At 48.7% G+C, this 27,469-nt stretch overlaps 1 protein-coding gene across 1 annotated transcript; it reads right to left on the reverse strand.

Annotated features, from left to right (window-relative positions):
- LOC309883304 (exocyst complex component 1-like) lies at nucleotides 1-27,116 on the reverse strand. The gene is made up of 18 exons (XM_082771250.1): nucleotides 27,085-27,116; nucleotides 25,227-25,416; nucleotides 23,942-24,069; nucleotides 19,652-19,811; nucleotides 18,932-19,125; nucleotides 15,684-15,911; nucleotides 14,852-14,984; nucleotides 14,393-14,502; nucleotides 13,369-13,518; nucleotides 12,642-12,735; nucleotides 8,978-9,096; nucleotides 8,628-8,738; nucleotides 7,968-8,038; nucleotides 7,161-7,401; nucleotides 6,142-6,325; nucleotides 3,258-3,457; nucleotides 888-1,082; nucleotides 1-687 (listed from the first exon to the last, which is right to left on the reverse strand). Exons 2-18 carry the CDS (start codon nucleotides 25,348-25,350, stop codon nucleotides 532-534), a joined length of 2,598 nt encoding a protein of 865 aa, XP_082627376.1. The 5' UTR covers nucleotides 25,351-25,416; nucleotides 27,085-27,116; the 3' UTR covers nucleotides 1-531.
- Nucleotides 27,117-27,469: the final 353 nt, after the last annotated feature.

Here is a 27,469-nt window from a genome sequence, read left to right on the forward strand (position 1 = left end):
GATAATCCTTGAGAAGCATTTTCCCTGATATGCTGAAACAGTAGCATTTACTTCACTCCAATTGGCAGAGTAATTGTGCATGCTTAGATATAATAGCACTGCACATATCAGGGTGGCTTGATGCATTGTGACCCTCTTGCTTCAGCACAGGTTCACTGGAGATAAAAAGGAGAGAGTCCTGGGGAGCAGAGGGCTTTCATCATTCAGCTGTGTGGCACGGCGGGCAGTGGTCTGGTGAAGATGCACAGCACGGGCACTCACCTTGGCAGAAACTTGAGGTTTGGGAGTTTTTTTCATTGGCTGTACAGTGATTTCTTTGTGGGAGGAAGCTGTGCTTTGCCCCTGGAAGCTCCACTTCCCCAAAGGAGATCTAGTCTAATACTGACAAGGTAGCTGCACCTTGGTGTTGAGTTCAGAGCAGGGCACTGCATATCAAAATTCAGCCTGGGAAGTTTTACATTTCAGTTTAGCTTCCTGAAGGTGTAGCTGCAGAGGATCCCTGAGCTGGTCTCAATCAACAGGCATCTGCCTCTACACGCTGGACAGGGTGATGGAGTTGAAATAGCTCAGCAAGTCCGCCATGGTGAAGTCCATGGTGATCCCCGAGCCTGCGTAACAACGTTGGATCAGATCCTCCAGCTCTTGGTACTGACGTATGAGCTCCTGCTCCATGGCGTGCCACACCACCTAGGGAAAAAAAGGGCATCAGCCTGTGCCAGCTGTACGTGGGGTCTGACTGCAAGAAGATAAGCCATGCATGCTCTGCCACCCTATGACAGGACAAGCCAGAAGGAAGGAACTTCAGGAGGAGAAGACCCACTGCTTTGCAGCCATGAACCCACCCCAAAATCATGACACCACACCCAAATAACACCACAGTCAATCACCGGCAGGAGATTTTCCTCTGGGGAGAGATACTTGTGGATTTTCCTGTAGAGGGTCTCGAGGGCTTTCTTTACTTCCTTGCCAGGGTACCTCTCAATGACCTTCCTCAGCTCTTGCTTGCTGTAGGCCAGCTGGAAGCTGACCTCCTCTTCTTTCACCCCCTGAGCGATGCGGGCTTTCACCCCTTCAAAGAAGTGCTGGAAAAGCAAGGAGACATCCACTGATGAGCTGCATGAAGGTGTTAGGGATGAAACCTGGCCACTGTCCTCAGTCCCCTTCCCATGACCAAGTGGAAGAGAAGTTATCAGACCACTCGTTCTCCAGGAAAGCAGGGCTGCTCTGCAGGCCTGGCTGTGCTTTAGGGCATTTCATCAGTTCTACTTTCCCTCCCTGCTCAGCATGTGGGATCTCTAGGGGTGGCATTACCATGGAGCAATGGGACTGCTGAAAAGTTACTTGTGTTCCTTAGGGCTTCACGCAGTTTGCCTCGCTAGAGAGGGTTTGGATTCAAATGGAGTAACAATCTGCAAAACTGTAAAATGAACTTCAATTTTCTTAGTACTTTGAGGATATTGTGAGTATGCAGGAAAGGCTGCCCCTTAAGGAGGTGTTTCAAAAGGAGTGTATATCCAGCCACAGGCATGGCTGTCACTTCTAAGATCCCAGGGCTAAGCCAACCCAAAGGAGTACAGACCTCAGCTAGTTTTTGGAGAAAATAGCAGGAGCAGGGTAGCTCCGTGAAAGGCTCAATGCTGATAGAGGGCTTTTTCTTTTTTTTTTTTTTTTTTTTCCCCTGCATGTGCTTTTCTAGACACAGAATCTGTTGGAACCTCAGTCAGCCTCTAGTTCAGCCTCCTGCTAAAAGCAGGATCGCCACTGCATTCAGACCGGGGCATCTGGGGCACTTCTGAAGGTGGGTCTTGAAAATCTTCAAGGACAGACTGCCAGTGTTTTATTATCCTCATCGTGCTTTTTTTCTCTCTAGCTTACCCCCCACCTCCTTCCCCCCAGTGTGTAACTGTTCTCTCATCATTCTGCTATGCATCTTGGTGATGGACCTGGTTGTGTCTTCTCAGTTACCTCCTAGGGAAGGTTGCTGTTGGGTACACCTAAAACTGTTTTTCTTCTCCAGGGCCAAGCTCACAGGACACATGTTACTGTTCCCTGGCCATGTTGGTGGCCCCCTTGTGAGCTTGTTCATGATCTGGAGCCCCAAAGCTGGGCACAAGATTTCAGATCTGGCCTAACAAAGGGGAAAAAAAAGTAAGACTAATATCTTCCTTTGATCTGCTGCCATACAGCCCAATATGCTGTAGGCTGTCTTGAGTATTTCTGCTGCAGTTTGGGGTGGAGAAATATCTTAAATCCTAAGGGTTTTCAAGGACAAAGAGGTTCCTAAAGTTACAAGCTTCTTTCAAAAACAGGTGTGGGCTCCTAGGTTACTCAGTGCCTTTGCAACTACTCTTTATGTTGAACTGAGCTCAAACCTGAAGAGCTACATGGGCTGTAAGAGGTGGCTGTCAGGTGTCCGAGCAGAACACCAAGTACCTTCATGTTATTTGGAGCAATGAAGTTCTGCTTTCCCTCAGAGGAGGAAGTATTTGAAGACATTGGCATGTCACTGCTGAAAGCAGCATGAGATGCTGAGCTGATCTTCCAGTCAAACCTACAAGATGTTTGACAGCGAAGACTGCAAACAAATTGAAAGGAGCAGGTCTTATAAATAATTCAAGCTGAACTCAGTCTGAGATATTTTAGGCCAGTGAGTGGGTCAAGAAGAAGCAGAGCGAGCAAGGAGGGGTCTTGAGAGCAGCCATCATCTCAGAGGAAGGGGGATGCCTGGTTGAGTTAGCGAAGCCTGGTGCTTTTAGCTCAGTTCACAAAGCAGTCACCTGGGAAGTGTGAGGTTCTCCTAGGCTAATTAGTCCAGGCAGCTGTGCAAAAAGAAACTAGCATGTGCCAGGCACAGGCATGCAACCTGGAGCGGGAGAAGGGGGCTGAGCAGGTCCCTGCACCGAGGCCATGAGTTGCAGAGGTGCTTTTGAGCTGGTCCTCTGGTCTTCCAAGGGGAGCAGGCACTGTGCTATACCATAAAAACCAGCAGTAAGTGGTCAGAAGTGTGCGAACTTCAGCTCCTGACCCCTGGTCCTGTTCATCATGGCCACAGAAGAGGGGTTACTCCCTCAATCTTACAAGCTTTCACAGATTTGAGAACTCTTTTTCACCCCTTAGTAATCTGTTGCAAACAGCCTCCGTTCCATCCTAGGTTGTGGTTTCTAAATTTGATTCCCCTCCTCTGGATTCTGTCCTGTGGATTTGTAACTTTATGAATTGCAGTGACCTTTTGATGGGTCAGGTTATTCTGTACTCACGTTGAGCTTTTCCAGTGGCTGGCCCAGGTAGGTGATGACATATTTCTCCATGTGCTCACTATACCTTTGCTTGGCTTCCCTCTTTTTGTCCTCCAGGCATTGTATCTTCTTTTGGCACAGGAAGCAGTGAATGTGGTGGAAATTCTCCATCATGACCATGTCTGTGTTCGCCTTGAGATTTGCTGAGGACAGGCTATTGACTGAAAAGACAGGGACAGGTATGGAGAGAATCAAGGGCTGAGGTAAGCTTCATCACAGGCTGTTCAGCTGTCTGACTGCCTTGCCTTCCAGGGCAGTGTACTGGCTTTGGAGCTGTAATATTTTATAATTTACCCAAAAGGGTGCAGAGACATTCAGGTCTAATCCAGCCCTATCCAAATCTTTCATCAGGTCTCACCATGCTGCCAACCACTTGCTAGCTGGTCTGGAGAGGGCAAGAGCTCAAGTAGCTCACTGAGTATGCAGAGCAGAGATGGCCCTTCTCACTCCTCATGGTAAACAGGTCATTAGGCCATCCTATTTGAACTGTCTCCCTCTGAAATGCTGGAGGGAGTAACTATAATGCTGTGTTGGGTCTGTCTGAGCTGGAGTCACCTTTTCCCTACAGCAGCCTACACAGTGCTGTACTCTGCACTTGTAGCTGGAACAGCACTGATATCACTCCAGTGTTGTGTCTATTGCTGCATAGTGCTGGCACAGCATCAGGACTCCTTCCAAGCCCCCAAAAGCCAGCAGGCTGGGGGTTGAGGATGTAGAAGGTCCTGGTGGGGTTGACGCCGCGGTGCAGCACAGAGCCTGCCCTCGGTACCAGGTTGTAACTCAGGAGGAAGCGCAGGGACGGGAGGCGGGTGACAGGCACGGCGTGCAGGCACGCCATGCTCTCCCAGGGCAGCTTCTGGAGGTGTTTATCCAGCACGAGGACGAGGGAGCCGCCAGGTGCCCGGACGCGGCTTCTCTGCTTCTCCAGGGCCTTTTGCAGGAGGAGCTCCGCTTTGTTGCAGGACTGCGAAGGGCACATCCCTGCGGCCAGGGCTTGCACGTCGGCCGGGGTGAGGAGGGGAGCAGCGTTGAGCAGGACCTTGAGCAGCGCCGGGTCCGAGCCCCGCCAGCCGCAGCGACGGAGCTGGGCGAAGAGGCGGGCAGCTTTCTTGGCCAGCGCGGGATCCTGGCTGGTGGGGAGCAGCATTCCCTTCCAGCAGTCCAGCACCTCCGTCTCCAGGGTGTCGATGAGGCTCTTCATCCTGCGGTCCAGCTCGGAGCGGCACAGCCACCAGTCACGGTTGTTGCTGTAGTTGATGGTTTCTTTCTGCTCCTTCTGGATGGTGTCGAAGTCACTCAGCACTGAGCTCAGCGGGGCCTTGGTGAGCGCGGTCGGGATGTGGATGGTGATGGGAGTGCTGCCCCTCTCCAACCGTGTCAGCAGCAGTATGTCGTCCTTGGAGAAGGGCTGGATGCTCACGAGGGTCAGCAGACAGACGGTCACTCCTGCAGGGATCTGCTGCAGCTGCTCTCTGAATCTGTTGAGCTCCTGGGGCCCCAGACCCGTGGAGCTGAAGCTGAAGAGGTTCTGGAGCTCAGTGAGGTGATGGATGCGCGAGGGAGCATCCTGCAGGGAGAGCCCTTGGAGCTGCTCAGCCGCAGCTGTTGCCGACTTGTTCAGATTGTGAAGCTTCTCGTGGATGATGATGAGCAGCTGATGGCGCAGGGTGATGGAGACCGACTCGGACAGCAGATAGGTGGTGGAGACGGGGTCCTGGTCGCCTGTGAGCAGAGCCAGGAGCTGGCAGATCTGGCTGTAGAGCCCGGCAGGCGGGTAGTGGCAGATGCAAAAGCCAGCAGGCTGGGGGTGGGCAAGTGATGGGGAGGGGACATTGCTGGGGCAGCTGACTTAAACCAACCAAAGGGATATTCCATAACACCTGATGTCACACTCAGCAATAAAAGGGGGGGCTCTCGTGGGGGAGGGGGCTGTTCCTCCTGAACAACCACTACACGTTTGGGGCCCTGCTTCCCAGGACGTGGCCGAACACCGCTCGCTGATGGGAAGTAGAGAATAATTTTTCCTCTCTCTGTGCTTCCGCGCGGACTGATTGCTTCTTTTGTCTCTGTTTTTTTTCCTCCCATTCCCTTTCCCTTTAATTAAACCTTTCTTATCTCAAACCTCGAGTTCTCTGTGTTGTATTCTCTCCCCCTTCCTCTTTGAGGAGAGGGGGAGTGAGAGAGCGGTTGTGGTGGAGCTCGGCTGCCCACCTGAGTAAAACCACCACAAATGCACATACTGGCCCTTGTTCATTAGCTTTATTCCCTATCTCACCCACTTTTGCTTTAAAGATTGCTTATAGCATGGTAGGGCCTGTTTATGCTCCAACCCCAAGCTCATCTGCCCATCTGCACCACCTCATGCTCTTGGAGGCTTGGACTTATTACTTCTGCAGTGCCTCAGGTCTTCTCCAAGCTGGGAAGTGGGGTCTCTGCACCGACAGCCAGGGACCCACTGAGAGCTGCCTGCCTGGCTCTCCCAACCCCTCTCCTTAGTACTTTGGGGGCAAAGTTACTCTCTGGCTGCTGGTGCTCCTGAGACCTGTCCTTACAAGAAGTCTGATCTGTAGTGGGAAGCATCTCCTCTGTAGCGGAGAGCCTGGTGTTAGATTCAGAGCTAAGCTTGTGTCCCAGCCTCTGCAAACATCCCAGGCAGCATGCACCTTGTACTCTCTGCAGTCTGAATTTGTCAGATGCTCCAGGTCTTTGCTTGGGGAAGGCAGATTCAGCCCAAGCAGTGTTCAGGAGGCAGGTAGCCTGCATGTACCCTGCTCTGGTGGCTCAGCTGGTTGCTGATGACTCCTGAGGCTGCAGCCTTATGGTTGCCACCAGTCTTTGTACTCACTGCTGCTGAAGACGCTGCTGGCCAGCCTGAGGTGTGCTTTGTCCAGCTCCCCTCTGCGCTGAGCTGTCCTGAACACCTCCTCTGAGAAATTCACAAACTCCTCGAAGCGGCTCACAGAGGGCAGGATCCCACCTCTCATCTTGCTGGGTGCCTTCGCCTCCTTGATTTCTTTGCACAAGGTCCCCTGGCAATGATACAAAAAATATGCTCAGGTCTGTCATGGCCCCAGCCCCCTCTTCCAGCAGGCAAAGCCACAGGCCAGAAAACAAGCCAAGCAATGAGTTGTGTACTGCTTCCTGCATTTACAAGGTTGGACTAGCAGCAACAGCCTCCCTTCATGAGTCTATGGGAAGAGGTGAGCTTCCTTGCCTCTGGCTGTGTCTGAAACCATACTAGGTGCTCTTCTGGAGCTGGTGTGCTTGGTCTCAGGCTGCGTGGTTCTTTGCTCGGACATAGTTCTGTCTCTTCACACATACACCCAAAGGACAGAGGCTCTCCCCTCTGGTAATTCTGGCACTTCTCAAGCCAGTTTGGGAACAGGCTGTCTGCTCCAGGTCTTGGCAGAGGTGCCCTTGATGCCAGCATGTGGCTTTCCTTGACCTAGCAGTGTCAGGGCCAGGTTTTTCACTTCTGATGGGATCTTGATCACCCCACACTCTCCTCCCTACCAATTGGTCCTTGAGCAAGTCCTGCTGTGCCAGCAGGAGTGCAGAAGAGCTTGGCTGCAACAACTTGATATGCAGCCATCGCTTCAACAGCCTCCCAGAGCAGTACATGGGGAAAAATCCTTCAGTTTCCTCATCCTGATAAGAGCAGGCACATGTGGCACTTTATTTTATTGTGCTTTACCTCTCAGACATAATCAATGAGGGGCTAAGTCTTCCCAAAACCAGAGTCAGATCTACATCTGATACACACCAGCACTGCCTTCAGTAAAGCCCACATTAGAAGTTTAGAAGACCCTGGAGGAGGTCAACCACCACTCATATCTATTTGGCCTTGCTCTTACCAACACTCACAATGCACTTGTTGAAGCTGCTCTTGGCCAGCAGCAGCATGTTGCCCAGGACAGTGTTGAGGAAGGATGAGGGGGGAGCTGAGGAAGAGCCCCACATCCCAAAGACGGAGTCACTCAAGGTAACCAAGACCTGCAAGCAGCTGAAGGGGTGGGTCTTATTGCAGACATCTAGAAAACCTCTCAGCTCGGGCTCCAGTGAACTGAAAATCTCACTCAGCAGCCGGGTTGTAGGTTCTTCTAGTCTTAAAAATAAAAATTAAAAAAGTAATTAAATGGGGAGGAGCACTGATGCTGTGGCCAGCTGGAGAGGCATGTGCAAAGCTACATAAGGGAGAAGGAAAGCCTTCTGTATCACAGTAGAGCTTATTTATTGCTTGAGTCCTCCAACTCTTCCACATCTGTGCCTGTGGGAGGACACCGAGGTCCTGTTTTCCCATCCAAATGGAAAGTTTGTGGTTTTATGCTGGCATTTTTTCTATTTTTTTTTCCATAATATGCTTTCAGTCTACAATCTTGCTATTAGGGAACTAAAGCTGATCAAAGCATGATGCCGAGAAACCCCACTTTCTGTAACCCTCCTGAAGCAGAGTCACTGCACTGGGGAGAAGCACTCTGCCTCTCTGCAAGCCCAGCTATGATGCCTTTGGGTTCTGCTGCTGTCCAGGGTGCAAACCTGAGACCAATGTTGAAATCAGGATGGTCATCAATGGCAAAATAATAATAATAATCTATCAGTTCTTCTGGCAGTCCCTGTAGGACACTCTGGACCATGCCCACATCAAAGCAATGAATTGCGTGATCTACATACTGGCTCCGAGGCTTGGTGCAAGGAGGATCCTCTGCAGATGCCATGTTTTCTCCTCCCTTAGATGCAGGTATCTGAAATGATGAAAGAGGTGGAAAGTATAATCTGCATGTTCTCTCAGAGGAAAGCTTGACACCATAGGGTCATAGAATGGCTTGCATTGGAAGGGACCTTAAAGATCATCTAGTTCCAAACCCTCTGCCATGGGCAGGGATGCCACCCACTAGATCAGGTTGCCCAGTGCTACATCCAACTGCCTCATCCAACTTGGCCTTGAACACCTCCAAGGAAGGGGCATCCACAGCCTCTCTGGACCACCTGTCCCAGTGCCTCACCACCCTCTGAGTGAAGAATTTCCTCCTCAAATCTAGGTTTTATTTCAGCAGAAGTCATGCTGCATCGTACTGCAGTCCCACAGTTGATGTTTAGATATGCTGAGATCTTGCTGAAACCATAATTTAAGTTCAATTTTCTTTTGTCCTCAGGGAGTCTCAACACCGCCAGCAGTCCTGACACCACTGACTATTGCCAGAGGACCAGAGCCCAGGAGAGCTCCGGTAAGCAGATAAAGGTAATCAGACACCCCACTGTGCCTGATGAGGCTTGTATCAAGCTAGAGGGATGGGCCAGTGGCACTGGAGAGGACCTAGTCCCCATGCTTACCTCCAGCACCTGCAGCTCGGCGGTGTTCTGGCTTAGGTGGAAGAACTTCTCAATGAACTGCTGCTCCGTGGTGCAGAGGGGCTGCAGCTCTCGCAGCACCTGCTCCAACATCTGCTCAGAAACCAGCATGCATGTTAAAACTCCCAACACACACTGAGGACACCGGGATGGGTGTCCATGTCCACCTGAAGTGACATTTAAGCCACCACAAGGAGAGTGTCAGCCGTACAGAACAGCTCTGTTTCAGCCCCAGGTACGCAACACTGGAGAAATGGCCCTGGGATGTGCTGCAGCACTGGGCACAGCCCTTGTGGGACATGTGAACCATTTTGAAAACTTCATCTCCTGACCTTGATGACGTTTCCTCTGTCTGGTGTGTCCTCCTGTCCTTCTCTGCTCCCTGGGAGGCTCCAGCGAGGGTGCTGCCTGCTCCCCATCACCATCGGCTTCTCCAAGCCCTCCTGAAGACCTGCAACAGGCACAGTGTGGTGGCTGGGCATCTGTCCCTCCTGGCCTCTTCAGCTCCTCTGATCACTTTAATGGATTGAAACATCTTTATTCCTGATCTTTGGTGTGTTTTGGCCTTTCCCCAACAGATTTTTATCAGGTTCAAGTATGCAGGGGATACAATTTTGTTCTTTTTTTTTTTTTTTTTTTTTTTAAATCTACCTTCTCATCTGTTTTTCAGTCATTACTTTCTTCTTGTTTCCCTGTGATACTTTTCCTTTTGCTATTTAGGGCTTAGTACTATATATTGAGGACTGGGGAGTGAAAAATCCTGGGTGATAAGAGCATAAATCAGCAGAAATGCCTGCAGGAGTTTCAGGAGAAATGTTTGTTGCTTAGTTCTTATGCTAAATTACCATTCAAACAAATCCCTGAAAGGGACAGTTGGCTTTTTCTGCAACTTGCTTTCTTCAATTATAAGTGTTCATCTGGAAATTAATATACTTTTCAAACGCTACCAGTTTTTACCACAACATTTCCTTTCCTGCCTGGTTTAAGTTGAAAAGTTGAAAAATGTATTTGAAATATGCATCAAAAACAATTATATCCAGGGAAAGAAATCAGTGGGGAAACATTCCTATTTTCTAATTAATTCTAAAAGTTGGTATTATTCCACTAACCCCAGAGGTCCTGGGTGACTCAGGCCAGCTCTTTATTTTCTGTGATATCCAAAATATCCTTATTTGAGCCAATACCTGCAGGGCCTTTACCTTTGGAAAGGATTTGTCAGATGTCCTACGCAGCGAGAATGGATGAGAGATGACAGACAGCCCTTCTCATCCCCCCAGTCTTGCAAAAACCATTGAGAAAAATTAACGAGCTGCTTCCTAATATTTTTTTCCCGCCCTTATGCAATGGGCAATGATCATTTCACTTGCTGAGAAGTGGCAAAACTTAGAAAAAATTTCTCCCCACAGCAACCAGGAAATAATTTTACAGGTCTAAGTTTTTGTGTGGAAAATGGAATGGAAAAATGAGGAGAAAATTTAATTAGTGACTCAATTGTAAAAAGGTTGGGGTTTGCCTTGTAAACTGCCCTATAATACTTGAAACAAGGCAGCAAATCTTCAGGTTGGGTATTTAGAAGGGATCAACATAAACAATCCTTTATGAGGCAGGGAAACAACCCTAAAAATTCACTGCCGGGGTCGTGATTAGAAAGAAAGAGGCAGTGGGAGCTAGAGAAAGCCTGGGAAGAAAGCCAGGAGACACAGGAGTTTCTCCTGGGATTTTAGTTACTTCTGTTTTATGGGGCTTGCATGAGTGCTAACGATGGACCATGTGCTGAAAGGAGATGACTGGCTTCGTGTTTACGGAGGGGGATTAGGTAGACTGGCTGCGACACGTGTCCTGTGTTATCTTTATTTAACAAGGCTGGCTTCATAAAGGTCTGCTTTAACAGCCCAGCCATGTCTGCACCTGCTCAGTGCCTAGGACACAAAAGGGTGATGGTGTTTTTCTTGTTGCCCAGCAGAACTGAAGTCCCTTGCTCAGAGTCCATCAATCACTTCACAAATAGGAGCCAGGGCCTCTCCATCCCACACGCAATCTTTGTTATTTCCTTCTATTTAAGTAAAAGTAATCATCCTTCTTCAGGAAATGGGGTTTGGCTACATTATCTTATAAACCATGGAGCAGTTTGCCTTCCCACTGCCAGTTCCCTGGGTTTGCTTGCTTGCCAGTATGTTCATATTCTTTTATCAGGAATTCCTATTTTTAAGCAAAATAAAAGAGCATGTTTCCCTAGGAGAAGCTGTGTCCAGGCATCAAGGAGCCAGGGGGGTGATAGGAAGGTTATCTTTTGTTAACTGTTTGTATTACCCTATCTGCCAGGCTTCCAGGAGGGATGTTCAGGATGACAGATAAAGTTGCAATAGACCCATGGCAGAAGTGTCTTCTTTTACAGCTCTTATGAAATGCTTTCCTCTTCCAGAAATTCTATATCTCAGTATTATCCTGGGATTATTATTATAGTTTCGTTTTATTTTCCTGTTATCTTCTGGCTATAGGCTTTCCTGCATCCTCCAGCAACAGTGACAGCTTGCAGCAACAAGTACAGCAGGTTACCAGCATTGTGCACAAATGATTTCCTACTCCCAGTTTTTCAGCCTGTCCCTTTGATTTTATTGCTTGTTATCTTTTGGTTTTTAAATTACAAGGGTAGTAATAATGTCATATTGACTTTCCCTGCACAACTTGTGCTTTAATGCTTTTTATGTTATTCTTTTTCTTCTGGAGAGTTCTTGATTTTATTTTATTATTTTTTTTTCAGCCAGGTGATAATTATCTCTCTTGGCTCCATAGTTGGGCAAATCATTCTGGCATGGAAAAATCGGTTTGTGGTGACTATAAAAAGTTTTCCTGGAGGTGTTTTCCTCCATTACTTGCAAAATTTCAAAAAGGAAAAACTTTAATTAAGGGTCAGTACCTTAGCTTGTGGGAAAATCCAACTCCCTACCGCTGCCTGGCATCACAGCCCAGACTTGGGGGGCAGAGGGGGGTGAGCAGAACCAGCAGCCAGGGCCAGCACTGCCCCAGGGGAGCTGCTGAACCTGCCGTGGTGCAGAGGGAAGTGACGCTCAGTGTTCCTAGCCCCAGGGATGCAGCATGTGTTGGCTGGGCAAGAGGCAGAGCCCTTGGCTGCGCTCCTCCAGCCACCATCAGGCACCAGCCCTCTTTCCTTTGACCTCCGTCTCCAGCCAGCATGCAGGGTGTCCCCTGGGATGTGGAGACAAGTGATGAAGTAGGTGCAGAGCTGAAAGCAGCCAGGCTAGTGCTCTGATGGACTAAACACACCATGCAAAGTGGTTTCTGACATTCAAGCTGGGCCAAGCTGGCATGGAACTTTCCATTACAGTGCTTTGTTTTTCTGAAGGAAAATGTGATTTCTGTGCAATCAAAAACTTCCAGAGGAGACAGATCAGTTTCTCTTTTTATCTTCAGAAACACCTGACTGGAATATTTTGAGTCAGATGCAGCCATTCCTGTTGAAATGATCACCTTGGGACAACACAGCCCCACAGCCAGCTCACTGTGAAATCATTCTGTTCTCACAAATATCACTATGAATACACTCATGTCTTCAGGGACAGGCTTGGTGCCATCTCTTTACAGGGAGAAGTGCCTGACCAGCTCTGCTTGTATGAAATATGGACCAGGCATTAGCCAGGCACTCCTATGTCCTCCTCACTTATGGCTCCTCAGGATGTGATCCCAGCCACCCATGCATCGTTTGGGAGTCCTGAAATGGCAAGATACACAGAAACTACAGCCCTGAGAAGCAGCTAAACAATGCTGAATAATACATGGGGCCGTGGCTCACACAGACACCACCTGGTGCACATCAGAGCCAACTTTGTCACCTGCTGCCAGCTGCAGACCTGGCCATAGGGCAGGAGGGAAGCTCATGGTACAGTAACACCCGTGATGGGGGATGATTGCTGCATTCCCTACTTGCAAAGAAATTACTGCTCAGCAGCACAAAGGTCACATCTGAAAGTCACTTACTTCCTTTTCTTCTTCCCAACAAGAGCATTTTGGCTTGTTCAAAAAAGGCTTTGATTTCCCTGTCGTAGAGTCTGCTGAGGTTCTGGGCATAGACCTGGAACAACAAGACGGGCACAGGAATTTCCTCTGCATCTCATCTCCCCATGACCAGCTCCCATCTCAGAGCTTTTTCCTCAGCTGCCCAGTTGAAGCAAAAGTCAGCAGATGGTAACTGAAATGGACCTATTGTTCTTGGGGCGTAAGACTTTTGGAAAGGCAAAACACAGTAACAAAAATGAAAACCAAGCCTTAGTGATATACAAGAAACCATCTCATTCACTCAGCAATGTCCGTTTTAGCAGAAGATGCCAAGGATATTAAGGGCTTCCCAGAACTCTACAAATAAAGTTCACTTGAATAAAATACAGTTGAATAAAATACACCCAAGTGTTGTATGAATGATGTTTGAATGAATGCAGTTTATCTTATCAAGCATATGCAGTAGAGGGATGCCCAGATGACAGCAGCAATACCAAATTTTGGAATTTCAGACCTTTTCCTTCAACACAGTATCTGTCACCAAGTCCCATACCTATTTCTGTCAAGCCTAAGGTGGCCAAGCTGGCCAGACTCTCTCCTAGAAATGCAAAATGCTGGAAGCTCACAGCCAAGAAGGGATTTGGAGAAACTGAGCTCTCGCCGTGAGTTGACCTCTTGGATGGATATTTATTTGGGATTTCAGCCATACCTTGGGGAGATCAGAGAAGAGAACTGGGTTGGCATTCCTCAGCCAGGCCGTGAGTGGGGTGTAGGGTGCCAGTTCCTCATGATGGAGACTATGGTTTGGTGCAGAGAGCTTGTCAAAGGGGTTCATGAGAGCATCGACCTGAGCATTGCCCTAAAGCAACAGAAAGGACAGAGAGTGCTGAATAAAATGGCCTCGGGAAGCTCTGGAAAACAGTTGTTTGCTAACCACCCTTGGATTGCTAATTCTGAATGTTTGAGAAGCAAATTTAAAGGCCAGAGAGGATTGGAGTGAGCACTTTGAACTCCAGTTTTAACCCTATGTTGGGTGAACAATTCTGAGCCCAGAGGAATGATTTGGCCCATCAGTGATACGTGGGATGCTGTGGCTAAGTACAGTGGATAGGATAAGACACAGGGAGATCCCACAGATCCCTTCCAGACACATCTCTTCCCAGGGTCAACCCTTGAAAGTCAATGTCAAGCATCTAAGGCTGTAATGCTAAGGATTTGGGAGCAACTCCTCTTCTCTTCATGAAATGAAATCTAGAAGAGTCACGTTGTCCTTCCAAACTTCTTCCCACTGTGTCCACCATATCTGTCATATTGCATGACAAACATTTGAAAATGTTAATCAAAGGCTCAAGGGATTGGGTTTTCTCCTGGGATTTTGCGTAACAAACGAATGAACAGCCACCACCGCTCCTGAATTAAAATGAGAAAATCTAAAGCAAAAAATCTAAAGCAAAACCACTTCTCTTTGTAACGTGACCCGAGGATTAATGACTCATGGGGAGGAACCTGATAGCCTGAGAGATGCAGAGGTGTGCTGAATTTTTTCTGCACACCTGCAAAACTAGCCAGTAAGCTGGGGGCAACTGCAGGGTGAAAGTACATGAAAAGGTGTCTTTGGGGAGACGCTTTTGGAGAATCCTTTATGGAGGCATCCCCAACACCACTGGTGCTAATTTACCAGGATAGTCAAGTTCCTCAGAATGCTGTGGTGCTGTGTGGAGAGTGAAGCCCACCTGCAGCTCAAAGATGTTCGTAATGTGACTGATGAAGCTGTTTTCAAAGTTCTGCTTGAGTGTTTCAAACATGATCAGCTGCTCCGCCACAGCCTGTAGCTTTCGGTAACCTCGAGACAAAGCAGGAGAGGTGTTAGAGTGGCACAGAGTGGCACTGGGGCCTTTTGTCACCCAGCACCCTGACAAATGCAAGACATGTTCAAAGCATAAGTTCTGGGGTGAATGCTGTCCCCTAAAAGCCAACAAATGGAAGAAGGTTTGCTGTGATACTGTGCAAAGAGAGATAAGGAGGCTCATGGAAGCTCCAGCAACGTCTTCAGAAGAAAGCCACCTCTGCCAGCCTGTGTCCCAGCTCATCTCTCTGGCTGTGCTGCAGGGAAATGGTGCGTGAGCAGCACAAGTGGCAGATAAGCTGATGTCTCTACCCTTCACAGACATAAATCTCTGCCCTCGCCTTACCAGGCTGTATCTGGATGTTCATGCAGCCAGCTAATGCCTCTGCTGCAGCAACACAGGCTTTCAGGCCGCTGGGGCTGGAGAGGTCTGCCCGGCTCAGGGCCTCGCAGTGCTCCTTGCCAAGGTCAAGATGGGTCTGAAAACAAAGCCAGAAGAGAGCAGGTGCAAACACATCCAGCTCTGCATCCCTTCCCATTCCACCTGGAAGGCTGCTGGCTTGAAACAGCCAAGTGCTACCTTCAGCTGCCAGGCTGCAATTGTCCATCGAGAAGGCTGTGCTGCTCTGTCCCCAGCAAAAACAAAGGTCTGCACAGTCACAGCAGCAGTGCCAGCGGAGGGGCTCAGCCTGAGTGTCGAATGGGCTGGCACTGCTGGTATGGCTACTGGCAGCAAGGTGGATGGCAGGAGAAAGGAAAAGCTAAGGAAAAGGCAGTGACTAAGAAATAAAAAGGTCAGTGGTGTAGAGGTCACCATAGCCAGTGGAAGTGAGGATTAGCTGTGCTATTACAGCACAATTCTTGCATTTACGGTGTATTATTTTGGTAAATAGCTTGCCTTTCCATATGGCATTACACAGGTTGAGGCTCACCTTGCCCATGAAAAAGATCTTTGGGGGTTCCTCTACAGCACTGGGCCACAGTGAGGGCACTGTGCATCGTGATTGCCACCAGTCTGCCTGTAGCCCATCCCAACTGTGTCCGTCCGTATATTATCAAGACAAAGTTCCTCATTTCTAGGCCAGAGAAGCTCTGTGGCCTTTGCAAACAGTTTTCAGGGTTTGCGGTTCACTGATAGCTTCTGGAACAGATTTAACAGACTTTGCAAATCCACATACCGTGAGGAAGAGGATCTCATCCATCAGCTTCGTCTTGTTAGAGAGGATGTGATGGAGCAAGGAGTTCTCCTGGTGGATGTGGTCCATCTGCTGCTTCACGCTTCCCAGTAACTCATCGTAGACCTGCAAGGTCTCCTCCACTCTGGCCACCTCTGCCAGGGCCTCATCAATGGAGCTCATCAGCTTTGTCACCTGCTTCTCAGAAGAGATGATGGCCCTCAGGTTGGCCTGTGAAACGGAGAAACAGAGGGCTTCAGCACCATGCCAGGGGCTGATCAGCACCATCTCAGAGCCAGATATCCTGACCTTCATCCTCCCAAGTCAAAGCAGAGTCTTCATCGTCATAACATGCAAGACAGCTGTCCTGCATCACTATCAGCACAAGGTCAGTGTCTTATCCTTGCACTCAGCCAAACTCTACATCGGCAAGTCCCAGGTGCCAGGCTGAGCTGCTCTGGCAGTGGAATTAATAAACAGTTAAATCATGCAGGAGACACACGCATATGTGTGTCTCTAATATGGCAACTGAAGGCATTATTTGCCCCTGGAGGTCTCGGGCATTTGTTTTGACGGGTGGTAGAGATGTAACAGCATGTTAATTGTTGATGACAAGCTCCGCTAGAGATTAACTGCTTCCAAATGTTAATTGTATCATTTTCAGGGCCTAAGTACCATGCGGGATATCAAGGAAAATAATCTATAGCCATGAGCATGGGAGGCATGAGTCTTCCAGACTGCTATCTTTCTCTGCCTTAATCAAGCTTTTAAAGGAGTTTGTCATTTCAGATATTTCAATTATCTGACGAGTTTCTTATTAAATGAAGGGCTGCATCTGCACTCAGTATGCCCCACACTTGGCTTTCTGATGGGAAATGCTCAGAAGGAGAGAAGCCAAGTCTTGTCCACCCAAGTCAGGTTGTCACAGCTTGGACCTCCACTGTGCACTGAATGAGGAGTGTCTGAAAGCTGGTTTCCTGCACAGTAGCTGCTGGCCATCTACGATCCCCATGTCAAGAGGTTTCTCTTCTTCAAACTCTATCTCCACTGCTGGTGGAGTAAGGATGGGCTGGTAGCTCCAGATCTAGAGGTGGTACGTGCAGGACAAGACACTGGAGCATCACAGAGCTGCTCCTAGAATGCGTGAGAGCCACTCTGCAACCCCTGCCTGGATCTGGTGGCTTCAATATCATGGGCAAAATGTGTATTACAACCTCCCGTGACAAATGCAGCACAGTTTTAGGAGCTAAACAGCTGACAGCATGGGAGGAAGGGCTGGGGACAATGGCATCAGCTGTAGACAGATTCACAGAGGGTCTGGCAAGGTCAGAGAAATCCTGTAGAAAAGAAAAGCCTGAAATCATAGCAGTCTCTATCAGAAGGGAGAGATGAAGCTGCCTGTCTGCAAAGAGCTGCAGCGTTTCCACAGGGAGCCCCACGAAGGCAGGGCAGGCAGAGATTTCAGTTGCCAATAGGTCAGTAACCGGGTATTGAAGTGGGGCTTTCTGGTCCATGATATTCATCTCAGAAAGCAACAACGACGTTAAGAAAATGTTCCTTTCGCCCGGAGCCCAGCCCAGCACGAGGACCTGCGAGGGAGCAAACAGCCCCGCTGCCAGACTGCCGCTTTCCAGCCGCACACCGGGGACCTTCGCATTGTATTAAACACTCCTAAAACACAGCCACAGCCCTCCCACAAGCTGGTCACTGCTCTGCCTTCAGATTGTCTCATTAGGGCTTAACAGGAGGTGGCCAGGAGAAAAGCATCACCGGTGGCAGCGCCGGCAGAAGGGCTCTGGAACATCGCCACTTGGGCAGTGGTAATCACGCTCCCGCCGGACATGGTGCACAAAATCGCTGGGAGATGCATGAATTCTGGCGTGTGCTGGGGTCCTGTGAGCACGTAGGAATACCAATGTGGAAATCAGGCCCCCCAGGTGCCCTGGCCATGCTCTCCTTCCCTCCGAAGCCTCCAGGCTGTTGGCACGCTGCTTGGCCATCCCCAGAAGAGATGGGCTGGCAGAGGCTGATTAGCGCTGCAACGGCGGCACAAGGTGGTATCACTGGGGTGTGGGGGAAAAAACGTCTAAATATATGCATGTGCTGGTCTAACTTGCTGCTATCAATTACACTTAATATCGTAGATCAAGCCTTACAAATAGAAACATCTCATTAATTAATTTGCATTAACAGTAAGCAATGTTTATTCGTTAAAGGGCATTAAAATAATGTATTCGGCAGCACCTTTTGACTCAAAGAACTTAACTTAGAGTTTTATTGGTTGCCCTTGCAGTGTGTTTTATAGCTGGGAAATGGAGTTGCAAAGTGCCTGTATGAGAGCAAGCAGGAACAGCCCTCAGGAGTTCGATTTTCCAGATTAACTACTTAAGTTTCCAAGCATAACTCATACGGAGACACAAATTGGGAATACAGCAGCTACTGGAGCTGAAGGAGGTTGGCTTTAGGGTTTGTGGTTTCTATTATATTTTAGAATATTTCCTTTGGCTTGTTTTTTTTCCCCATTTGTTCTCCATTTACCTGCCTATAAAATCCTATCACCAGGTAAAATACAGGACTCTTTATCAGGAATTGTAGTGATAGGACAAGGAGTAATGGCTTTAAAGTAAAAGAGGGTAGATTTAGATTAGATATAAGGAAGAAATTCTTTACTGCCCTTGGAAATCCCAGCTCCTCACTGCTACCATTCCCCCCACATCCCCATGCCTCTGGGTTCTGCAGCCTTCAGGCTCTGTGTGCATGCCATTTATTTTGTTTTACTCCTTCCAAAGCTGACCGACCGTGGGCTTCTCTGCCCTGGTGTGCCTGCAGATGAGTGGGTCAGCCTCTGTTTCCCCCGCAGTCATTGGAAAGAGGCCACGCAAGCTGATGTCCAAGCGCAGTGAAAACAGAGCTGCTGGTGCAGGCAGATATTCATCAGCAATGATGTTAATTCTGGCCGGGCTGCCAGGCTGCAGGGAGCGCTGGCCTCTGCAATCACCTGGCTACCTCCCAGCAAAAGCTGCTGGTCCTCCCTGAGCCCCACAGCCCACAGGGTCCGTGGCTGTGGCCAGGAGGTGTCCCACCAAAAGCCCCTCTCTTGGGCAGCCCCACTGGCTCATCGCACATCACAGATGCTGAGATCAGCTGGGGACTCCCAGACCGTGCCTTTGGACTCCAACAACAACAAAAAACACCTTCTGCTGCAGGTCTGGGGGCCTTTTCTGTTGAATCACACCCCTCACCCCCCTCACCTCGTCCAGCACGTGCAGGTCGTTGCTCAGCTGCTCGGCAAAGGCCACGGAGTTGTTCACAAGGGGCTCGTACTCCTCCATCAGCCTCAGCACATCTGCAGCCTCCTTCGGTGTCATCTCCTGGTAGGCACTGAGCTCCTCCTGGCTCTCAGTCTCTGCAGCATCTTTCCTGTCTTCCTGGGGCCTTTGTCTCCCTGCGTGGACAGGAGGACACGTGGGTACAGCCAAATTTCATCATTTCATAAGCTCTGCTCTCCCTGCGTCCCATCTGGGGTCACAATTGACACGAGTCTAGTGGTCTCAGCCTGCTGGCCAGTTAGAACAACAGCATGGAATAAGGAAATGTGTGGTTGGGATAAAGGAAAGTCAGCCTTCTAAGGGACAAAATGGGCATCTGAAATTTAATTTGAGCTCTGGCTGTGTTTTTTACTCACCTCTCTAGGACTGTGTGTAGGGGCATGGTGACATGTTATACAAGGCTGAAACGAATTTCAGAGGTGAACAGGCTTCTTCTCGTCAAATGCAACACTAGTGGCAGGTTGTAAAATAAATACATTTTGGTGTTACCAACACTTGACTGCCCAACCCAGAGTGCAGGCAGCATCTATGAGAAGCCCTCTAAAATCACCAGAGCATGCAACAGGTTCAAGGACAGAGGGATATAGTGATGATAAATTAAAAATAAAACAACATTCTGAGTGTGACAAGGAAATGAATTACCTTCCACGGGACAGGAGGGGACATTCACAAACTTGATAGCCCTGGAGAGGAATCGGTGGTTCAGCTTCCACAAGCATCTGATAAAGGTTTTCTTCTCGTCAGAGCTGCTAGCAGTCCACTTGTAAACCTTATCGAAGTGCAGGTCAAAATCCAGGCTCGCCTAGATGTCAACAGTTAATTACCTCATCAATAATTAAACACCACCTGCCTCACCACGTGCACTTAACGCAGGTCGGCAGCCTGTTTTAATCACAACACTGCATGCTGTGAAAATACCTTGTGCGCTGGAAGGAAAAGCAGGCATAGGCTAAAGGAGGAGGGAGACACAGCTGTGCTGCAGTTTCAAGCTCTGGGGATTTCAGTGGCCCCAGGAAGCTGCAGCAATTACTGGCAGCTCCTTCTTTCCCTGCTATCTCAGGGTGACTGGGAAGGGTTGGAGAGGTACGGTCATGGTGCTTTGCAAATAATCCCAGGCATGATAAAAGCACTGAAAACTAGAATGCACAGTGATTCTGACCCCAGGTGAGGACCCTGGGATGTTCACAGTAGGTCAGGCTAAGCACTCAGCCAGCCCTGGTGCCCTGCTGCAGAACACTGATCTCTTTTCAGATTGCATAAATCTCTCACCTTTTGCTGCAGGTTTTGGTGGATGGACGCTGATGAGCTTTGACAGCAGCCACTAGCAGATGCTTGAGAGAAAAGCATTCAAAGGGCAGGTCCGGAGTGATATTGCCTTCAGGATTCCCTGCCAGCCTCCAGCAGCTCACAGATCCAGAGCGCCGTGTTTAACAGCCCTTGAAGGACCTCCTGTCCCTGATTCCCTCTAACAGTTCTTTGAACCTATTCATGGTATTGGTGTCTACAGCGTCCTGTGGCAATAAGCTCTGCAGCTTAACGATGTGCTGGGTGAGAAAGCTCGAATCTACTGGAGTTCAGAATGAGCCCAGCACCCGCCTGCCTCCTACTGCAGTATTCCTCTCTGCCATCCACCAACCTGGAATTTCAAACCTCTCTTCACTCAAGAATTGGGAAAATCCAGAAAATAAAAAAAAAAGTTTCACCTGTATCGTCAACTACCCAATTTGCTGCCAGGGAAGGGCAGGACAAACTCTCTCAGGCCACCTTTTTGTTGATATGCCCTCCTTGCTGGCATGGCTCGGTGTATGGCCAGGAGTAGTGACCCTGTGAGCACTTTGACCTGCCGCCAAGCATGGATCTCCCCTGTGTTTGGTCTCCTGAGAACTTCAGGTTACCCCAGCTACAGGCTCAGGACATGCAAGAGCTCAGAGAAAGCAGTGTTAACCTCTACAAAACTCCAAGCTCACAAAAAACCCCTGCTACCTGGCATCAATGACAGGACGTCAGTGCTACAAGGACAAGACCTCAGCTGGCCAAGAGGCAGAGGAGATTCCTGCTCCTCCCCACAGTCCTAGCACAAATCTCAGGGATGCTTTTCTTCCAGTTTTCTCCAGGTTTGGGGCTTTCCCCTCTCTGTTGCTCTTAAAGTCGTTGTGATGGAAATGACCCCATTTGCTGTGCTGCACCCCATCCCTGGCTTCTTCAGAAGGTCACTTGAAAGAACAGGAACATGGCCTGGAAGAAGAACACCCTTAGCCTCTCCCCATGTGGTTTTTGTCCATGTAAGTGTCCATGACTTTATCTCTATGCCCAGAGGTTGCAGTCTCATGGAGGGGGAACTCCAGCCACTGGAGACTTTGTGTTTGCCACTATGCAGTGTATGTGGGTGGAGAGAATAAGAGGGTGCTGAAGTAGGAACATCCCACAGAAAGAAACCCCTTCCTGCACCATCTCATTAGCTCTGCAGCACAGCCTGATCTCATCTTCTGGAGAATTTGGAAGCTGTTCTCATAATTATCGGTACTAATCATCGTAACAGGCGCAGAGTCTGTGCAGATTTATGCAGTCCTGCGATGCTGTAAGGGTCGCTTTCCAGACGCCTTGCAGCAGTACATCTCGCCCCCGCATTGCTCTGCAGGCTCCGTAGCAGCCCCTGCAGCAGCGCAGAGCGGCGATGCCTGGGGGGGGACTTACAGGGCACGTGGTTTACAGCCTGCCTTACGAGGAGCTATTAAAGCAGGGAGGCCTCTGCTAATCGCTTCATAAATATTAATGCTGTTTTGGTCAAGGGAGCTGTAGCTTTAGCACCTCTAGACTTGCGGTGTCAGGATTTTGTTGGTGCCAGGGCTGGGGTGCAGCGGAGCAGACCGACGGCCAAGCCCCTGCTGTGCGTACTGAATGTCATCCCATGGGCTGGGGTCCCAGCTATCTGCTGGGAAAGGGTGGGGAGGTCTTATTTGCATTTTCATGGACCTGCCAAGCCACGCACCAGGGAAAGACTGTGCTGATTTGAGCACTGGGCTGTGCTAGGAAGCTCATCTGGTGCTGGGGTCTCGTGGTGGCACCGTGTCAGCTTGCCCTGGCTGCAGCCTGCAGGTTCTCCCCTGCCTGGGGACCTCATGCAGCAGCTTCAGCTGGAGATCAGGTCCCATTCCAGGAGTGACAGGGACAATTCTGGCTGCCAGCATTCAGGAAAGGTGAATTCAGCCTGGAAGAGGCAAAGAAAAGAGCTCCAGGCCTGATGAAGGGAATAGAGATGTCAGCACGGAAAAGGAGACTGTGAGGCTGTTCTGCTTAACCTGCCCAAAGGGAGGTCAACAGGGGAGGTGACTGCACACTAAAAATACATCTGCAAAGGAGAAAAGCTGTGCAGTCTAAAGGACAGGCACAGCACAAGCAGAAATGGGATGATGTGGGTCAGAATCCAGGCTGGGGGTCACAGGAGGGCTTTAGCCATCAGGACAAGCAAGTTCTCTGTTTGCCTCCCTGTAAGACAGGGTATGGTCAATTTGTCTCGTTGTGCTGGCAAATGAGGGGGAAAGGACTGACAATCCGGGAGGTGTCTCCTAATCTCAGCTGCTCAGGAGCCGAGGCAGGTCAGGAGGCGTGGAGGAACCAGGCTCATCTGCTAGAAGAAAGCTCAGGCAGGACGAAAACATGCAAGGGGAGATGTAAGACAATGGAAATATCAGTTCAGCTCTAACCATAGGATCGAGATGCCCTGCAAACCTGCAAGCATGATTTGCCTTTCAGCCATGCTGTGCAGATGTACTTTATTTGTCCTGGATGTAGAGCTGGAAAGCTGTTCTTTTTCTCGTTTATTTCTATGCTTGTGAAAACCCAGGCACTGTGCCAAGGCTCCTGGAACATTCACATTAATAAAAAAACTAATTATAACAACTTTAACGACACACTGCCAGCTCCGGCAGCAGAGTGGGAATATCTTGTCCGTGCTTTCTTTCCCAAAAACCTTCACGTCACCCTAAAAGCACAGACTCATGCTCACTCCTTCTCTCTACAATCTTTCTTTCAGCAAATGCCTCCATTTAATCTTTAAGTATCCTATGCAAGTGTATGTTGAGAAATGTTGTCAATGTGGATTGACAGATGGGTCTGACAGTGTGTCCTGCTGGAGATCTGACAAGAGCAGTGCCTTGCAGCCCATCTCTCCAGCCTCAGGGTTGCTGCAAAGAGCTTTAGGAGAGAGTTTTCCCAGAGGATAAGGGGATCCTGCCCAGGGATTCTGATGGAGCTGTGTCAATGCAATGGTCAACTACTCATTGCTCGCCCTACCCAAGTGTTTGGCTAGCCTAGCAGAAAGAGAGGGAGGACTCAGGAGGGAGGACATCACTCCAGCCTCATTCTCCTGGACACACATGTCTCGTGGAAGAGAAGAGGGAAACGAGAAACCCCAGAGCAGTGCAGCAGGATGGAGGAGCCAGCTAGGGATGGAGAGACCCCAGTGCACCATTCTCTGGGAAACAGCCCTGAGGGAAGGCAGAGGGCTTTGATTTCTTTTTTAGTATTTTTATTATTTTTTATAATTAAGTGTCATTCAGGCTGGTTCAGTCCTAGATGAGGAAAGAAGCACCCTTGCTGCTCTTCCCTCCATCCAGGTGGATGAGCTGAGCTGCAGAAGACCCAAATATAGAGCAGAATCATAGAATTGTTCAGGCTGGAGAAGACCTCTGAGGTCATCTAGTCCAACCTCTAACCTAAAGTCCACCACCACACTGCTAAGTTCTAAATCAACAGGTTTCTTGAAGACCTGCAGGGATGGTGACTCAAGCACTCCCCTGGGCAGCCTGTTCCAAATACTGCACAATGCTTTCAGTAAAGAAATCTCCTTATGGATCCTGGCATGTGTCTCTCTAGCTTCATATTCATTTCCCTCTGCCACGTCCTTTGCCACAAAAAGAAAATCAATCCTACCTGATCGAGAGTCTTGCCATCCACCAGCTTCAGCTCCGCTAAAGGCCACCTGTAGGCTATCTTGTACTGCTCTCCTCGGTCTACCTTGACCTTCACCAGAAATGGCTGCACTGGCTTAAAGGCATCCACTGTGGATGAGAGACAGAAAAAAAAAAAAAAAAAAAAAAAAAAAAAAAAAAAAAAGAACAAAACCTCACAATATTATTATAAACCCAGTATATAACTTCAGTGGGAGTGAATGGGTGCAGGTGGACAGACAGACACTGATTTTGAGTCGTGGCTGCAATGAACACTGTATGGAGAGGTGCTGCAAGGCTTTTCTCTTCATTTAACCTTTCCACACTGGAAGTGCTCTCTGGAGTCTAATCCAGAGTACTCTGAATTCATTGGAGAGATTCCCAAAGAGTTTTAAACCTGGCCATTGTGCTCTGTGTAACGTGTGAGCAATATTTCAGCAAGATCCAAAGATGACAGGAACGGGGTCCCTGTTGCCACAGGATTTATGACAGCTACATGCCCTGTTGCAGGCCCTATAGCATGGTCCAAAAGCATCGCCTTGTTTGACTGATACCCACATTAACATATCCCATCAAAATTCAATTCCAGTGTTAATTAGCTCACAGTCACCTTTTGGTTCATCAGGGAGGAATTCACTGTACCTCATTCTGGCTATTCTAATTCAAATCTCCCACCTGAGATAGATATCTCCAGAAAGGAGACTCGGGCTGTTCCAGGGGCAACACATGTATTTTAGATGCTGCTTGTAGAGTGGCTGTATCATCCCTTGGAGATATTCCTCCTGCCCTCTATTGACTACAGAGGGTGCTGAAGCATGCCATTTAGGCCAGAAACTGTGGCTAAGGTTGTCAGAAATTAACCCTATAGCAGGTGACTGGGCTATCTGGAAGCCCGTTGTCAGGAAACTCTCTCCCCTGTAAGTCAAAATAAATAAATAAATAAACCAACACCATATCTGTGCTAACAATTCCTTAAATGCTGTAGAGTGATGAAGCAACCAGAAGTGCATAAATCAAAGGAGATGCAAAATTTCCCAAAGCACATGCACCTTTGGATCCTAATCAAACATTTGGGTCCTGCTGAAACTTTCAGCAAATCTATGAAGAGATAGAATGAGACTGTAACACTGTGTTGTGTTAGAGGAGATATGTTGATAACTTTTAGAAACAGATGTGATGCAAAATATAATAAAAATGATATTTCATTGCTGGATGGTTGAGCTGGGTTTGCAGCTCAACCTGCCTCCTGGCCACCCTGGGGTTCTTACCCACTACACAGAGAATGGACATTTTCTTCTTCTTCCCTGTCTTCCAGACACAGATGGTCTCCAGCAGCTTCTTGCTCTGTGGGTTGAACACATCTCTTTCCAGTGAGCTCCAGAGAGAGGCCATGGTGGGGCCTGGGGGCAGCAAGGGGGAGCTGCAGCCTTCCACTGCTGCTGTCCCCAGTGGCAGCTCCTGGGGAACAAAACCAGGCTGTGGAGCTGATCCCCACACAAACTCCTACATGCTGACAAAATGCATTACCCCCACACCGGTATCCTGGACAAGGGTCTCTGCTGGCTTGCGGACAGCATGAGTTGCAAGTAACTTACAGACCTGAGGCCAGAACAAGACAAGCAGGACACAGCAGCACATCCAGCCCACAATAAAACTGTATCTCAGTTCCAATCATCCCATGGAGGTTTTAGCAAGTTACACATTTATTTTTCTCTAATTAATCTCTCATTTAATTCTCCTTCCACTTTACCAGACAGGCTCCCATTCAAGGAGCATTCACCATGCTCCAGAGCCTTGCCCAGCACACCCATCCACTGACAAGAGTGAGTGGCATCTATCTCTTGTCTGATTTACACAAGTATTTGTCAGGAATAAACCTGTCTCGGCCAGGGTATGTGTGCTAGGACAGGCTGCTCAAGCCATCTGAACTGCTCTGGTTGGGGAGTAGCTGCACAGCTCAATGGGGCTTGGAGACACCGACCCCAAGGACTTGGAGACACCGACCCCAAGGACTAAAGACAACCAAAACTGGTGGTAAGAAAAGCATTTAAAAGTAAATGGATCTGCAAAACTCCAGAGCAGAGAGTGGCTATTTCTACATTTTCTACATTTCTATTTTCTACATTGAAGAGCTGTTTCCTTATTTCTGCAAAACAAAAGCTCTTTCATGGCTCCAGCTGAGTACAGCAGCTTGAGCATCAGGACCATGTCCATGGGCAGGCCAAAAAGGAAGGCAGCTACAAGCAATTCATTGCCTGGTTATTTTTGTCAGACCTAAGACTTCTGGAGCTGTATTTCCACTGCAAGTCATACCCAAAACTGTCAGGGAGGAGATGTCAGTTTATGTCTGTATAAACATGGGGAAAAAAACACCAGTAATATTACGGTCCTTAAGTTAGGTGTGATTGAATAAACAAAGTGACTAAGGCTAAAAGGTTATACTTAATGCAAATATTTTTGTAAGAATTAGGAATAAATAAAAACACGGCCTGGAGGAAAACAATAACATTAGAAAATTGAATGTTTTGTAAGAGAAACTCGCTGCTACTGAAATTCACAGGTTGCTTTGTGACAGACTGGAACAAATGAAACCTCTAGTAACTCCCTTCCTTAGTGACGGGGACAGCTCAGCCACACAGTTAGCAAAAAATAAAATAAAATATAAGAAAAAGGGGGACTTGCTGCTAAAATGTTTCAATCCCCACAGCATCTCTTTGAATGCAATCCCTCGCCTGGTTATCTTGGTTTCTCCATCCCCACCAGCTTTTCAGGCTCTCTGATGGCATTCACCAGGCAGGACGGCAGCCTGCAGACCCAGCTGCTGCTCTCGGACTCACAAATACAATTTTAATAGTGCTTGAGCAACAGCTAAAGGAAAATGATTGAAAGCCGAAGCAGCGGAGGGCTCGCTGCTGCCTGATAAGTTAATGTAGAAAGCACAATACTTCCCACCAGTGTAACTGAAAAGCTGCCTGTGGCTGAGCCACTTATCCCCTCTTTTCTGCAGAGGACCAGAAAGACTTAAAGATCTCAGTGAAGCCTCGACATTTTCGCACATCACCCATCCAGGCAGCTGGCAGAAAGGAAGAGAGCGTTAGTGGAAGGAAGGTTGTTCAAAGACTTTACCGGCCACGTCTTGCTGGGGATAAATTGCGGGATTTCAGTCGCAAAGAAGCCTTAGAACAGGAAACAGTTTGTTGGTAAAATGAAAGCTTGAAGAGAAAAACAGGAAGCCTGAGGAACCTGAGTGAAGCCCGTGAGCAGGCGGCTTGAGGTCAGGGCAGGAAACTGTTCATGCGAATGCCGAGGTCTGCAGAAACCAGGTGCAAGCAAAGTGTCAGAGCAGCTGGAGATGAAGGAGGTTTTGACTAAAAGCAGAGCAAAGCAAGGTAAAATGCTCCCCCTCCTCCCCCCCCATTTCTGTTTTGCTTCTCTATAAAGTCAAAGTGTCGAATGGAGGGCAACTGTTGTCTCCCCATTCCTCTTCCTTCAACGAAGGGCCCCAGAAACA

This window comes from Aythya marila (genome assembly GCF_965140915.1).
Source record: "Aythya marila genome assembly, chromosome: 13".
NCBI lineage: Eukaryota > Metazoa > Chordata > Aves > Anseriformes > Anatidae > Aythya > Aythya marila.